This window comes from Priapulus caudatus, unplaced genomic scaffold (assembly GCF_000485595.1).
Source record: "Priapulus caudatus unplaced genomic scaffold, Priapulus_caudatus-5.0.1 Scaffold73, whole genome shotgun sequence".
In the NCBI taxonomy this organism is placed as follows: domain Eukaryota; kingdom Metazoa; phylum Priapulida; class Priapulimorpha; order Priapulimorphida; family Priapulidae; genus Priapulus; species Priapulus caudatus.
Genome location: NW_014577134.1, coordinates 370,914 through 385,270, shown reverse-complemented (window position 1 = coordinate 385,270; position 14,357 = coordinate 370,914). Strand labels below are relative to the sequence as shown.

General features: G+C 41.4%; 1 protein-coding gene across 2 annotated transcripts in view; it reads right to left on the bottom strand.

Annotated features, from left to right (window-relative positions):
• Window positions 1–14,357, bottom strand: part of LOC106821443 (zinc finger protein 135-like) — a 104,834-nt gene that overhangs the window by 66,001 nt on the left and 24,476 nt on the right. The window contains exon 1 of one of the 2 annotated variants that reach the window (XM_014826246.1): window positions 10,960–11,342. The exons of the other annotated variant lie outside the window; for it this stretch is intronic. Within the exon in view, the coding sequence (XP_014681732.1) occupies window positions 10,960–11,004 (45 nt within the window). The 5' untranslated portion in view covers window positions 11,005–11,342. Of the gene's footprint in view, window positions 1–10,959; window positions 11,343–14,357 lie in introns of those variants that run through there. 2 annotated transcript variants of the gene reach the window in all.

Here is a 14,357-nt window from a genome sequence, read left to right as displayed (position 1 = left end):
TCTACTCTTCGTACCTCTACCTCTCTCTCCACTCTCCGCTACTCTCCTCTCTCTCTCTCTCTCGTCTCTCTCTCTCTCTCTCTCTCTCTCTCTCTCTCTCTCTCTCTCTCTCTCTCTCTCTCTCTCTCTCTCTCTCTCTCTCTCTCTTCTTCTCTCTCTCTCTCTCTCTCTCTCTCTCTCTATCTTTCTTTCTCTCTTTTTCTCTCTGTCTGTCTCTCTCTCTCTCTCTCTCTCTCTCTCTCTCTCATCAAGAGTACACAATACTATAGTACTATAGTACGCGCTATAACATAACAACCATTACGATCTGTTTTGGCCCTTCTGAACACCATGGGTGCCCCACGTAACTGCACACAATTCATCTTCTAATGCAATATTGTATAAGAATGCACTAAACCGAACTAGGAAAAACACACGTCGGAGTATATAAGCGCAGCAATACGATAGATAGATCGATAGTTTTCTCGATGAGGGATGAGCTGCAACTAACATCGCATGCTAAGCCGCGTCGTACATGTTCTATGTACCACGGTAGAATCGATCACAAAACAAACCCTTCGGCTAAATTTGTGGCCAGGCTACCTACCACCTTTCCCGCTGCGATAGTTAGCGTTGGTCGCGCGAGTTCAACGAGAGGTGCGCTGCAAACCAGCCGGTTGCCTAGCAGACTCACAGAGAGCCTCGGGGTTGTACCACGCATGGCGTAGGTAACGTATCATATTCAACGGTACAGATAAGCCTCTCCCGGTTCATTTTTTTCACACTGGGAGAATTAGATCAGTGGCCCCCTCCTCCTACTACTACTACTACTACTACTACTACTACTAGACACGCACAGGCACCAATGCACATACGCGCGCACACATTCACGCCCGCATGAACGTACTCACTGACGCACACACGCACGCACGCGTGCACGGGGACACGCGCGCAGACAGACGCATAGGCATATACATGAGTACACACGCATCCACGTGAACCCTATCTTGTGAATTTGCAAACTTTCGTTTCACGGAGAAGGATGAAATGACTAAAATAGCAACTATCTAGTCAGCGATTGTGTTCATAGTCGTTTATTTACAAATTGTACTTATAACCAGAACCAGTCAGGAGATATGGGTAGTTTCAAGTGGCACTGCCAGTTTCTAGTCTGGTTACAAGATGGGAGGGCTGGAGAAAGAAAATACAAGGAAGAAAATTTTTTGGATATATGAATTTTTAATGAAGTGAGAAGTTTCATGTTATTTGACACAAAATTGCAAAACCATTATGGAGAGCATTGCTGACAGCAACGCAGATTGATTACTTAAAACAAAAGAAATCTACGAAATAATTTTTCAAAGTTGAATTATTTTCATTTTTTTGATATCGCGCTTCCTGGAGTTTTTACGAACAAGTGAAAATTGCCTAGTGCCACGGGATATTGATTTTTGGTTTGCTTCTCTCTGACAGCAAGATTGCGATTCACAATGTCGTATCTTTTAACTGGGTTGAGTTTGCACAATTTTCGTCGCAGTGAATTCTAGTATAAAACAAACATTCTGCGGCAGTTTCATGTAAGTTTCATTTAGAAAAATCTATACCGCAGGAAAAATACATTACTTACCTATAAACAAGCTCGCTTGGAGCCATGAAATCGTAGGAAAGTGTACATATCTGTACGTGCATGGAAATGGCCCATAAAAGTGTGGGACGTACTGCAAAGCTTAGTTATATATAAGAAGGACTGTAGGCTTCATGAAACAATAGACCCTCACGCCAAAGTATTACTTCCTAGATAGGGGTGAGTTGGTCAGTAGTAACGTAATAATTGACGAGAAGGCTTCTGCAAGCTTTATCTAGTGTTAATGTTACGAACCGCGGTTACTAAAAAATAATTCACGGCAGTTCAATTATGCAGAAACTATTTTCAATTATTCAGGAACTCCGAAATCGTGGAGAGGTAGGAGCTCCCCGCAGGATTTTTTTATGGTGGTTAAGGGAGAAGACAGAATCCATCATTATTTTCAACAATGAAACCTGTATAGACCATGTGGCACCGTTAGGGATAGTAAATACTAAGTTCAATGTTCTTTATACAACAGCCTACGGCAAAACCAATAACAAAGGCAACAGCAACAGCAACAACAACGCCGACATATAAAATTATGTTCGCTTAAATAATTTCCTTTGCAGACAAGGTGTTTAATTAACTATTGTTATATCACCACATATCTGCAAATAAAATATCATCACGATGCACGAACATTATCATAAATTCGGGTAATGACTAAATAATAATTAGTAAAATAGCTAATAATAATTAGCTATGATATCTAGATTAAAATCTGCGTTAAATTATTTTAAATGATTACACGAAACACGCGATAGATCGCGAACTGCGTGCGCACTGCTTTCGGGCCTGACTGCACGTAGATATCTATAAGAAAGGCAAGTCACTAATCGGTTGCGGTGGCAGCAACTACCGCGCGCGTGATACAGCGCGGTTTTCTCGTAAACGCATCAGGATCAATCGAAACATCACGGATACCGCTGACTCAAAGCTTCCAGGTAGAGCCGTGTTAGAGACAGTTAGCCCTCCTACACGGTCTCAGCCGACTGTAGCAACTCCAAAAAAATTACTCCGTACTACGGTACCTCATAGCTTAACGCCATATTAGCACAACTAGAGGAGGGACAAAACACGAACCAATCTAACAAATCAAACATTAATCAATTAGCCAATAATTCACTGGAGAATTAATACAATGCACGACCCTGTCTGTTGGTGCACTCCGGGGCGTTAGGTTCTGATCTAAGTAAAAAGAAAACCGATTTGATGATAGTATTTGTCGAGATCACATTCTAGTAAATATTAGACTTGTATACGGCTAGTTACTATCTAATATAATCTGGGTATGCATTACAATAATTATAATAGATAGACCGCATTTAATCGAACAGTTCCCACTCTCAACCCCTCCATTCTAGATCTATTTCATCAGTTGTAATGGATATGCCTGCGCGTGTGCGTGTGTGCATGTGTACGTGTGTGTGCGCGCTGGCGTCGACGTGTTTCTGTGTACGTGCACGTTTGCGCGCGTGTGTGCGCGTATAGGCGTGTTTATGTGTGCGTGCGTGTTGGTGCATGCAGTAAACGATAGTTAAATGCTATAATTTTATAACCATACATATATCTATGTATAAGATGGAATGCAAACTACTATTGGGATAGAATATTTACTCAACATGTCAAAACACAATTTGTTTAAAAATAAACCTGCAGCGAAAAACCACTCTTTTGGTTCTAAGTTATTAACATTTTCCGTCCTGAATCTGGCTCATCCGAACAGATGCGCTACACACTACACATTGATGTAATTTTTTATGAAAGTTTTTACGCCAGCAAACGCTTTGCATCCCCATGCAAAAGGGATATGTTTCTGTGGCTAAAATAGTCCGATTATTTACATGCAGCCCTCTACAGTTAAAACAGCAGATACAGGCATCGCTAACAAGTTGATAAGGATAGTAGTTTTCAACCAGTGATGGAGATTTATAATGAAAGTGTCAATGACACTGTAGCTCACCACAAAAAAAGGACACAAATGAGTGAGTGAGAAGAAGTCAGTTTTAATTGAGCAACCATCGACGTACATTATAGAAACGAAGAGTGTATATGGGAGAACTCCCATTATATACTCTTGATAATTATATGTGTAATGTTTTATGTGAAAATAATAAATAATATTATATATAAATTATAAATAATTTATAAACCAAAATGAATCACAATTTGTGACGGTAGATGGCGTAATACTCGCTTTGATGTTTCTTAGCATAAATCATTATATCATAATAATAATAATAATAATAATAATAATAATAATATAATAATAATAGTATAAATCATAATATGTTCATAGCAGGAATTTTGCATTAAAGATATTGTCACTGAAATCTTGTAAAACGAACCAGACGAGTGTGACACAACAGACTGTTTAATATCTGCGTGTCTATATATATATGCTATATAATTGCCAAACCCTACCTAATTTGCATAATTTTTTTAAAAATCAAAACCCCTAGCCCTTATTCATTCACATACCAAAAATGAGCAAAATCCGTTGAAGCTGAACTGACTAATGACAATTCCCATTTTTGGCAAAAAAATGCCGTGGCTCGAAAGTACGTCGACTGGCGTGCTCCAAAATAGGGCGTTCAATATGGGAGCTATAATAACAACTATACCCAATTTCAAACATGTGGGTCAAACGGTTGCTGAGTTATCGTTGACCGAAACCAAATGTTGACGGACAGACGGACGGACGTACGACAGACGACGACCCATGGCAATAGCTCAGCTTGACGATGTCAAGGTGAGCTAAAAATGTGGCCATGTATATATTGACCGAGAAATGTCGGTAAAGTTCTTATGGAGGTTATACGGAAGATTTAGAAGTCAAGCACAGGTTACACAGTTTGAAATGCACATAATTTTGCAAGCACTGTGATCCATACACGCACAATCATAGAAGAACGCGCGCAAGCAATCGCACATAGACGCAAGCACGCACACGATAAACAAGAACAGACACGCACACGCACGCGCACCTCCACCCACGCACGCACCTTCACACACGCACGCACGCACACCCACACATGCACGCACACGCACCCACGCACGCACACACACACGCACACGCACGCACACACACACACCACTGGAATTAACGGTGGCGATACGGCACTAGTTCATCGTCAGTCCGGATTCTCGATTCAGATGAGAAAAACGAACGACATTCGGCTGCGACGTTGCTGCGCGCGCAGCATGCGTATCTGTACCGCGATCACGGACAGAACGATCGCCTTCTCTCATAGTCACCTTGCCTCGTTACTTACGATAGCCACCGTTAACGGCCGCCCACGGACAGCCATAACAGCAAACGAACCCGCGGTCTGCGCGCACCACTCAAACGTATTCGGGGGAATTCCCCACGCAGTACGCATGTGCCAAACAGCTTCATGAGAGCGAGCAAGCGAGCCAGGCACATATGGCCGCCGCCGCTGCTGCTGCTGCTGCTGCTGCCGCCGCCGTCGCCCGCCATGCAGGGGGTATACCGACCTGTGGTTTCAGCTACTCCGCTTGTTTGCTCGCCTGCCTGTGTGTCTGCCTGCCTGCCTGCCAGCCCGCCTAACTGTCTGCTTGCTGGTCTGCTCGTTTCCCGAACCGGGCGCAGCGAGGCAGATCAGCGCGCGTTTGTGCTGCCTGGTCGTTTGTGCTGCCTGGTCGTTTGCTCATCACGTCGTTCCGGAGGCACGCTGAGGCGGCGACGACGACCGGGGGATGCTGCAGAGGACGTTTGTAGGACAACGCTCATGTAACTAGTAGACAGATCAATTCTGCGTTGCCCAGCTACGCAGCGACGGCGTTTTACGCGCAGACGAATAAATCTGTCACAGAATTACGCGCCTTCCTTAGACGACGACGCCTGGGCGCTTCTCAACAATGCGAAAGTTTTCGACGTCGCGCAAAACGCGCCACCGTCGCCGAGCGAACCGGAGATGAATAATTTTGCGAGTGCATCCTCGGAAAACATCATCCAAATTCCCGTAACAGAGCAGATGGAAAATTGGTAAACATGCTAGTGACACAGGGCCATATTTGGGCGAAAGCGGGCAGGCGAACCCTAGTTATACTTCAATGATACACAAGTAAAGATACTCTTTCATTTAGGCCCCGTGCATAACCGTCCATTTGCGGATAATGAATAATCGGAATAAATTGGCCTTGACGTTATTATCTTGGCGTCTATATATTCATAAACATGAATAATTTCAGTGTGTGTTTATGAATATAACAACGGTTGTGGAAAATTCGTCAGCTTCTTCACGAAACCATACACATATTAACATTCTGCAGCAGCAGGAGAATATCGCACCGTACTTTTTCACGCGCATAAAGTGCCACTTTAATATTGAATTGATATGACTGTAGAATAAACCCAGCTACGCCGCTAGCTCACGTATGTCATATGCAGCAACGTGGTCGTGCAAAATTGAAGCAAACGTCCTAAACTCGCACTAACTCCTCGCATCTGGCACGTTCTCACGAGCACCCTCGGCGATTTTATTTACAAGGTACTACATACCGCGAGTCATCACGCGCGCACGCACACCCGCACGCGCGCGCACGCGATGACGTCACAATGCATTCTATTAATAGCCGCGAACAGAGGAAAGCGCCAACAGGCAGTGACGAACGTTTTCGCACGAAATCGCTTCGCAAGCAACTACGACGAGTCGGTAACGCCAAACTGGAATGCGGATTCTAGAAAAGTTGTCAAATATTGTTTAAGGATACCTAACTGCCCCGAGCCCGAATTGTTTACGATAAAAAGCGATCAAAGCCAACTGCATCGTTTCAATTGCTTAGATTGTCACGATTGAATACTCTCCATAGTATTCAGTCACCGGCGAAGACATTTCTCATCAGTCTGTGCGGCGAAAGGCAGTAAATAGTCTCTTGCAAGATCTGTTGCTGTCAAGTGACCTGATCATGGTTCAGTCTTCACTTAGACTTAGACCATCAGTGATGGTGACCATGCACCACGAATATTAGATTCTTGCTACATCTGTTACATTATAACCTGGCAACCTACTGGCGCAGATGGGGTCGTTGTCGTATCAGGTACTACAGATATGTACCCGAGGTAGTTTTAGGTTGTTTAGTATTATGTTTATATTTTTATATAATTAGGAGGTAGTTTTAGGTTGTTTAGTATTATGTTTATATTTTTATATGAGGTATGTTTAGAGTTAGGGTTAGGGTTAGGGTTAAGGTTAGGGTTAGGGTTAGGGTTAGGGTTAGTGTTAGGGTTAGGGTATACTTCTGTAGTACAAGTCTGGTACACTTTGTGTATACATATATGTACCTCGGGTACATATCTGTAGTACCTGATACGACAACGACCCCCTGAGCCCTACTGGCATGTTGGCTTTGAAATAACCAATAACGCTGCCCCCATGAAAAGGATGTCTGTAAATCAGTGAGCTGACAGTAAGAGGAAACTTGCTCATCGCAGATTTAACTACGGAAATGCACTCTTTCTACGCTTCCTTCATCACTCTACAGTATGGATGTTGATGTTATCTGATAGCGTTGCAAAATATATACGCTATATGCTCTATCGCTACTATACGACAACGTGTACAGTATCAGATCAGCCAAATAGGGAGTTATTAGGAGTTATTAGTCCAAATAGGGAGTTATTAGTCCAAATAGGGAGTACAGTATCAGATCCAGCCAAATAGGAATCATAGCAACGCCAACCAAACCATACGCCGACTAAAAACGTTTCATATATTTACGTTTTTCGCCAGTACGATCACTAAAAGAACGGGTGGCATTCCTGTTAGCTTTGCAATCCGCTTTAATTTACCTCGGTTACGTCCAAAACTACGGCAGCTAGCTATTCACATAACTTTTCTCACTATTTTGCATCGCAGAGAAGGATAAAAAGCGTACGACAATGACAGCAGCTGGAAATATTATCCGGTTGTGCTAAGGCATCCCCTGTATATCATATGAAGGCTAAATTATAGTATGTTTAAAGAATACCAACGATGCAGTTGGGATTTTTGTGTTTCCATGCAGTGGCTAGTGTACGCTTTTTAAATGTCCGTATTTAGGTAATATTGCAAACAGGCCCACCAGTGACCACATATAACGCTCGGTGTGAGTGAATATGATACAGAGTACGTGTAGGCTGGGCCCATGATCCTACAGTATATGCCACCTAATAAATAAATATTTTTTGTCACTACTTACACAACTAGTTTGGTGAACCTAATTAATTCCAAAACATTTTTAACGTGAAGAATCGGCACCCTGTAAACAAAGCGCGTATACCTCTAGTTCCGATAAGTTGTCAATCCCATTTAAATAAAATTTGACAAAACATTTAATAAAAACACTGGCAGTATTATGCACTTTACAAAAAAAAAGTTAAATACAGTGTTTAGCAGGAATAGCACAGGAAATAGCAATGTAAAAAAATATTTGTATGGCTTTGTTCAAGTCATCTAGTAATTTTGAATGTGTAACATCCTCTTTTAACATTATTTCTATATTATTATATATATTCTCTTTCTATTCGCTCTCTCTCTCTCTCGTCTCCTCGTCTCCTTCTTCTCTCCTCTCTCTCTCTCTATATATAAGTAATAATATATATATATAAATATATAATATATATATATAAAGCGTGTGCGCGTGCGTGCGTTGCGTGCGTTTTGTATATATATATAGTATATATATATATAATATATATATACAGATTCAATGTTGTATAACTCGTCTGTAGTCGCAAAGTGCTCACATACACCTGATATCCAGCAATATAATATTATTTTTATATCGTTTTTTTACCAATGTTGCTATATATATAAATAAATTTAATATAAAACAATATAATACAACCATTGTAAATCTATAATATATATATATAGTATATATCAATATACTATATATATATATAATATATATATATAGCTATAGGTAACTATGTTGAGTGGTCAGTCTCACGAAAAATCCGGTTTCAACAAGCAAAACCGATAACCTTCATGCTTATCAGACAGACAGAGGACGGGTTCATTAAAAAAATTGTCTAACACGAGACATACCAGTTTGTAGATATACTTGAAATTCATATATCACAAGGAGCAAGGCAAAAAACGTTATAGAATAAAATAGATTAATTTATGACGTTCTATGAATAATGTACTAAATAACACAATGTGGTCATCTTAGAACTGTTTTAACTAAAATAAATTTCAAGTTTAGATTTAAAACATTAAATGTTTATTTTCTCAATCTATGATATTTTTTAAATCGAACAGTTTATTTTTAACAAGGTACTATACTTGTATGATTATTAAAACAATTTAATCCAATATGTAATTTTTAATTAGTTAGTGCATATTCTGCAAGCATATTTAATTTTTAGCATAAGCAAAATTAATTTTTTGCCATATACTGTTAGTTAGTTAACACCAATAAAAATATATTAAAAATGTTGATTATTAGTATTCATGATATTGCGCGTATAAAATATTTTTTTGAAAAATCCCCTGCATTTTATAGTTTCTCTTGTTGATGGGTTCATATAGAAATGTCCAAGCAAGCTTAGCTTAATTTTCTTATAGCATACAAAAGTATTGAAATAATACAAAGATATCATGTGAACCTATTTGAATAAATCTAATGCTACGATGTTCCCTGAAATAGGACTGTATAGGTCGCACGAGGTGAGCCTTATTAAATACGACAAAAAACAACAGAGACATCAAATCAAGGTATCTACTAAAATTATGTTCCAAAACGAATCCTTCCTAGGAACATATCACGGCTGTAGTTTGACTAAAAAAATTGTAGTTATGTTCAAAGCATATGCTATTTTATTTTGGTTGCCATGGCAAAGCAGGCGGAGTGCGGCTGGAAATTTGTAGCACGCCTGCCTGCCTATTTTGCGTTGAAAACTGTAATAAATTTCCCAACTGACCAAATGCCAAACTTCTTTCACTACTACTTTTAATTATGGAATGCTAATCTGATATAAATCATCCAAAGTCTACTAGGATTGTCTAAGCAAAGAACAATCAAGAAAAATTAACGGCGAATGCCGAAGCCAGTTTCGGACACCATTTTTTATCCTCTTTCAGAAAATTTGGACCTTCGATTCTTTTACTATTCTTTCTCTGCACGTAATAAAGGCCACGACACTAATTCTCATGTAAATTCAAAATTTGAAAGCCCCCAAACGTGATCTGTAGATTTTTTCCCCATCGACTTTCAGCAGAATACAGGGTGCACTTGACCGCCACACCCGCGCGAAACGATACTGGCTTCCCAAAAGCTCGGTATATCCTGGAGTGGCAGATAATCCTAAACCGCCCTTGTTTTCGAATATCACAATCAAGTGTTTTATATTTCCAAAAGCGATGAGGAGATTTTGTTTGTGTTTACATCGCTCTACAGCGGAAATTGAAGAAATTTGGATATTTCGACGCGGCGGCCGATGGCGCCCCGCAGCCCGCTTTCCACACTATGCCAACCTACCTCCACCGATTCATTTTACGCCACTTTTTGAACATTTTTTAAATTTAAAAAAGGCTAACATCGCATCAGATATATTTCCAAAAGCTGACCCCACAGCTAGAACACCTCCAGAATCTGAATGGCACTTACAGAAAAAGACCCATTCATCCTACCAAATTAAAAATATCGTATCCACCACGGCTGACGTTCGAAACGAATCCGAGATCATGGGAAAAATTTCGGAGTTAGATGTTTGCAACTCACGGAGCTTTTCGGCCCGCTACGTTTAATGAATACCGAAATGATTTGTAGCTTGCTTCCCATATACTGACCCTACGGCAGTCGTTGGATGCAGCTGCTGGTATGAGTGCATGCCAGTCCTCTGCTTTATACTTCGTGTATTCGTTATTTTGCGTGCCTATTTCGACTTTCATTATTTTTCGCCCGTTGTACGTCGACGCCAGCGACAGCGTATAGGACCGCCACAGCGGGCCGTTGCAAACCCAGGGAAGCCTGCGCGCTGCCCATAAACGAGACGCTTGACAACTGAGTCACAATCAAGCCAAAACAGTTGGTCGTCGTCAGCCAGTGGCAGAGGAGCTGTTTTCCCCCGCCACTCCAACGGACAGTTTGTGAGAGGTAGAGTACGTGCTGACCAGAGCTCGCCAGAGAACGTCGCCGTTTCAATTGTCACTTGTGCCGTGGCGAGCAGCGATCGGCCGCATCGCCTAAGCATGTGGCCGTAGCACCCGTGACTCTGAGGAAAAACGTGCATTTTTATCGCGGCCGAGAATACAGCTGAGGTGAGCGAGATCAATATAATCGTTGTTTCCCTCTCTCTCTCTCTCTCTCTCTTACATCGTGATGAATTCATGCTAACTTACCGACTTTTCTTGAGTGGACATCCTCACCGTGTCCAGCACATTCATCAAACACGGGTCGTCACAAAATTTCTCGCCCCCACTTTCTTTCACACATCCAAACCTCGGCCTTCTTTCCTCAAATAGCACCAAAAATCGACTGCAGAAATCACAATGTCGAGATTATCACTCGCATCAACGTTCCAAAATCACGCTCCGCCGAAAACTAGCAAAGATTCATCGGCGAAAACGTCACAAAAATTATGACGGTGGGAGCATAAAAATGACGCACCGCCATAAAAATCCTCGGTAGGGAAAGTGGCAGCATAGCTATGCCAGTTAGACTAGTCCGCAATGATTCAAACACATGTTGCTAGAGTGACGTAACTCAGTACTCTCCACCATTGTGCGCGGATCATTCACTGCCCATCCGGCAGCACCCGCCACCCCTGTCTGGCTCACATAGTTTGATATCAGACATTATAAAATTTATATCAAACTGGTTTCAGGGATGGTGGGTGTATACTGTACGCACTACTGGCGTAGATTGAAAGTAGAAACGCACGTTTCACTGCTCATCTGGGCTGCCGAACGTACCCAAATCCTGTTTTATATCAATTCGATATTGTCTGATATCAAGCACTATAAAAAGCAGATGTGGTTGGCTGGCACATAATGTGTGTATGCGTGTGCGTGTGTATGCGTGTGCGTGTGTATGCGTGCGCGTGCAAATGTGTGCATGAGTCTGCGCGTGCGTGTATGGGTGAACACGTGTACATACACTCTGAGAGGGAGAGTGTGCGTGCATGCGTGCGTGCGTGTGTGCGTTCGTGCGTGCGTGTGCGTGGTGTGTGTGCGTGTGTGTGCGTGAGTGTGTGTGTTTGCATATACACGCATGGTGGTGCGTGCGAGCGTGCGTGCATGTGTGTGCGTTTGGGCACGTGTAAAAAACATGTAAAAACCCACCTAGTGAATTTGAAGGCAAAAAATGCCAGGCTTGTATTTGCCTATCGATTGAAACTGGCTGCACAAGTGTATTGAAAAAGCCGACTCCTTTGCGGGCCGTAAAAAGCCAGCGCGTAAACCAGATTTCTTAGTACATTGCCTGGCAGCCGGCGGCATATACAGACTTTGACGTAACTTTTCTATATTGTTTGACGACAGACTTAGAACTCGATTCAGGAAATCTTAAAAATTCACAGAAAGGTTGGAAATCGCCATTCTATACTATAGAAAACGCAATAAGGTCATCTGTATTTGTTAGCACTGCAGTTTTTTTGTACGCTTACAGTTATAAATGTGGACTATGATCAGCATACACTGCATACATGAGCAATGAGCTGCATATAGCTAGACGGTGAAAAAACCGAGACTGCGTTTTTATAAAGTGTAAAATTTAAATTCTAAGAGTATATGGCGTGCTGAGGCTACAGCTAGGCGCCATGTTGCATAATTATTTTAAATTTTAGAAATTGTTGCATAATGTGACGAAATTCTCACAAATACATCCGTATCTATTCAATTGGACGTGAACCGGGTTTAAAAATGTTTGTGCGAAGTGAAATTTGTTCAGAAACCTGTACCGGAGAGAAACAGTAGGCCCCTACATAGCTTATGAAATAGCACTATAATTTCTCTAACGCTGCTTGTTAGATCCAGCAAGCTTGTACACGAGAATTAATTATTTATTAAATAACACAAGCCTCGAGAATTATGCATACAACTTCGTCGGATATAATAACAAGTCCCGCCCAGATCTTATAGGTATGTTTATATATATATATCTTTATGAATAATGCTAAGAACTAAAAAAAATATAATAAAATTATAACGTAGAGATCTTGAAAAATAAAAATGACAAATCTTCACTGGATTTAATAATAGCAGCGGTAAAACTCGTGTGAAACACGGATTCTCTGCTTTCAAATATAGGGAGCCAGCAACAATATGAGTCGCAAATCGGCACGCTGTGGACGCTGGACTGAGAGGAATTATTGCGATTCTGCTGTACCATTACCGCATAACATTGTTTTAAATCACTGAACGCAGTATTACGCTCAATGTTTGTGGATATATTGTTATGTATAGCAGATTTTTTTGAGAGTCACACGGTTTCCTGCTGATGGAAAATCAGGACGCCGCGCAGTAAAACGCAGCATGCGAGCCACGACTCGCAGACTCAATTTCCACGTCTTGTTACAGTTTGTATGTGTTCGAGAGAGAGAGAGAGAGAGAGAGAGAGAGAGAGAGAGAGAGAGAGAGACAGAAAGAGAGCGAGAGAGAGAAGAGAGAGAGAGAGCGAGAGAGAGAGAGAGAGAGAGAGAGAGAGAGAGAGAGAGAGAGAGAGAGAAGCGATTATATATAAAATTGCGCTTGCATCGATTGCAGTAGTAAGATCCGAGAAACATAAATAAATGTGTAATAAATCCCATCTTGAAATTAATTACGCGTCTACTAAAATAATGAGAAACGTTAATTGCAACATTCAGAACGACCAAGTTGGACGTTATTTATTCTTTTTACGTAATTTAAATATGAGACGAGATCTAAGAATAGAGGGTGTCTTTTCTTCTGAGGAGGAATAAGTTAGTATATCATGACCTGACCAGCAAAGCATTAGCGTGAATCTGCGCTACTGTTGGCCTCGTCATCAAACACGTCACCAGCCTGGTGACTCCTACACTCGTGGTTGAAAAGTTAGAGGATGAGTAACGGATAATTACCAACAAGCGAACAACGGCGCAAAAGCCACGGTTCAATCACGAAGCTCAATAACTGGTTTACTTATAGTTGGACAACATTAAAACGCGTCAGTTCAAATTAGTTGACCAGCGCTAATTCCTAAGTGATAGTGATTCGCCATACTAGCTGCACGGTACAAGGACTCGCTGGCAGAGCCGCTGGCGTACATCACTAAATATGGCCAAGTGGTTATCAAATTTACCACCACAAAACGAGCAGAAAATTGCTGTAGACAGATGCAAATTCACAAATTTAGGTATAGTATGTCTCGATTTCGTACATTCAGCCGCTGTCGTGTATATACAGCACGCACATGCAAACGTGCTAAACGCTTGAGTGCATACATGACACCACTACACTCACACGCGCAGCAACGGATCCATCAAACCACACTGTCCCACACCAACCCCCAACCCACACACCACACGCACGCACGCACGCACGCACGCACGCACACACACGCACACGCACATATAATTTTTTATTTATTTTATATAATATATTCATCTGTAATGAACCAAATCATTCCACGACGTGTGTCTATTCACAGACTGATACCACCTACAATTTCGTGTATCGGGTGGTTCAAAGTAAAGGTATACATTGCGCTAACGACGACAAAGCTCACACTATCATTTAAATAGTTAGGCTCGTGTGTCATTGAGACTCATAAATGAATT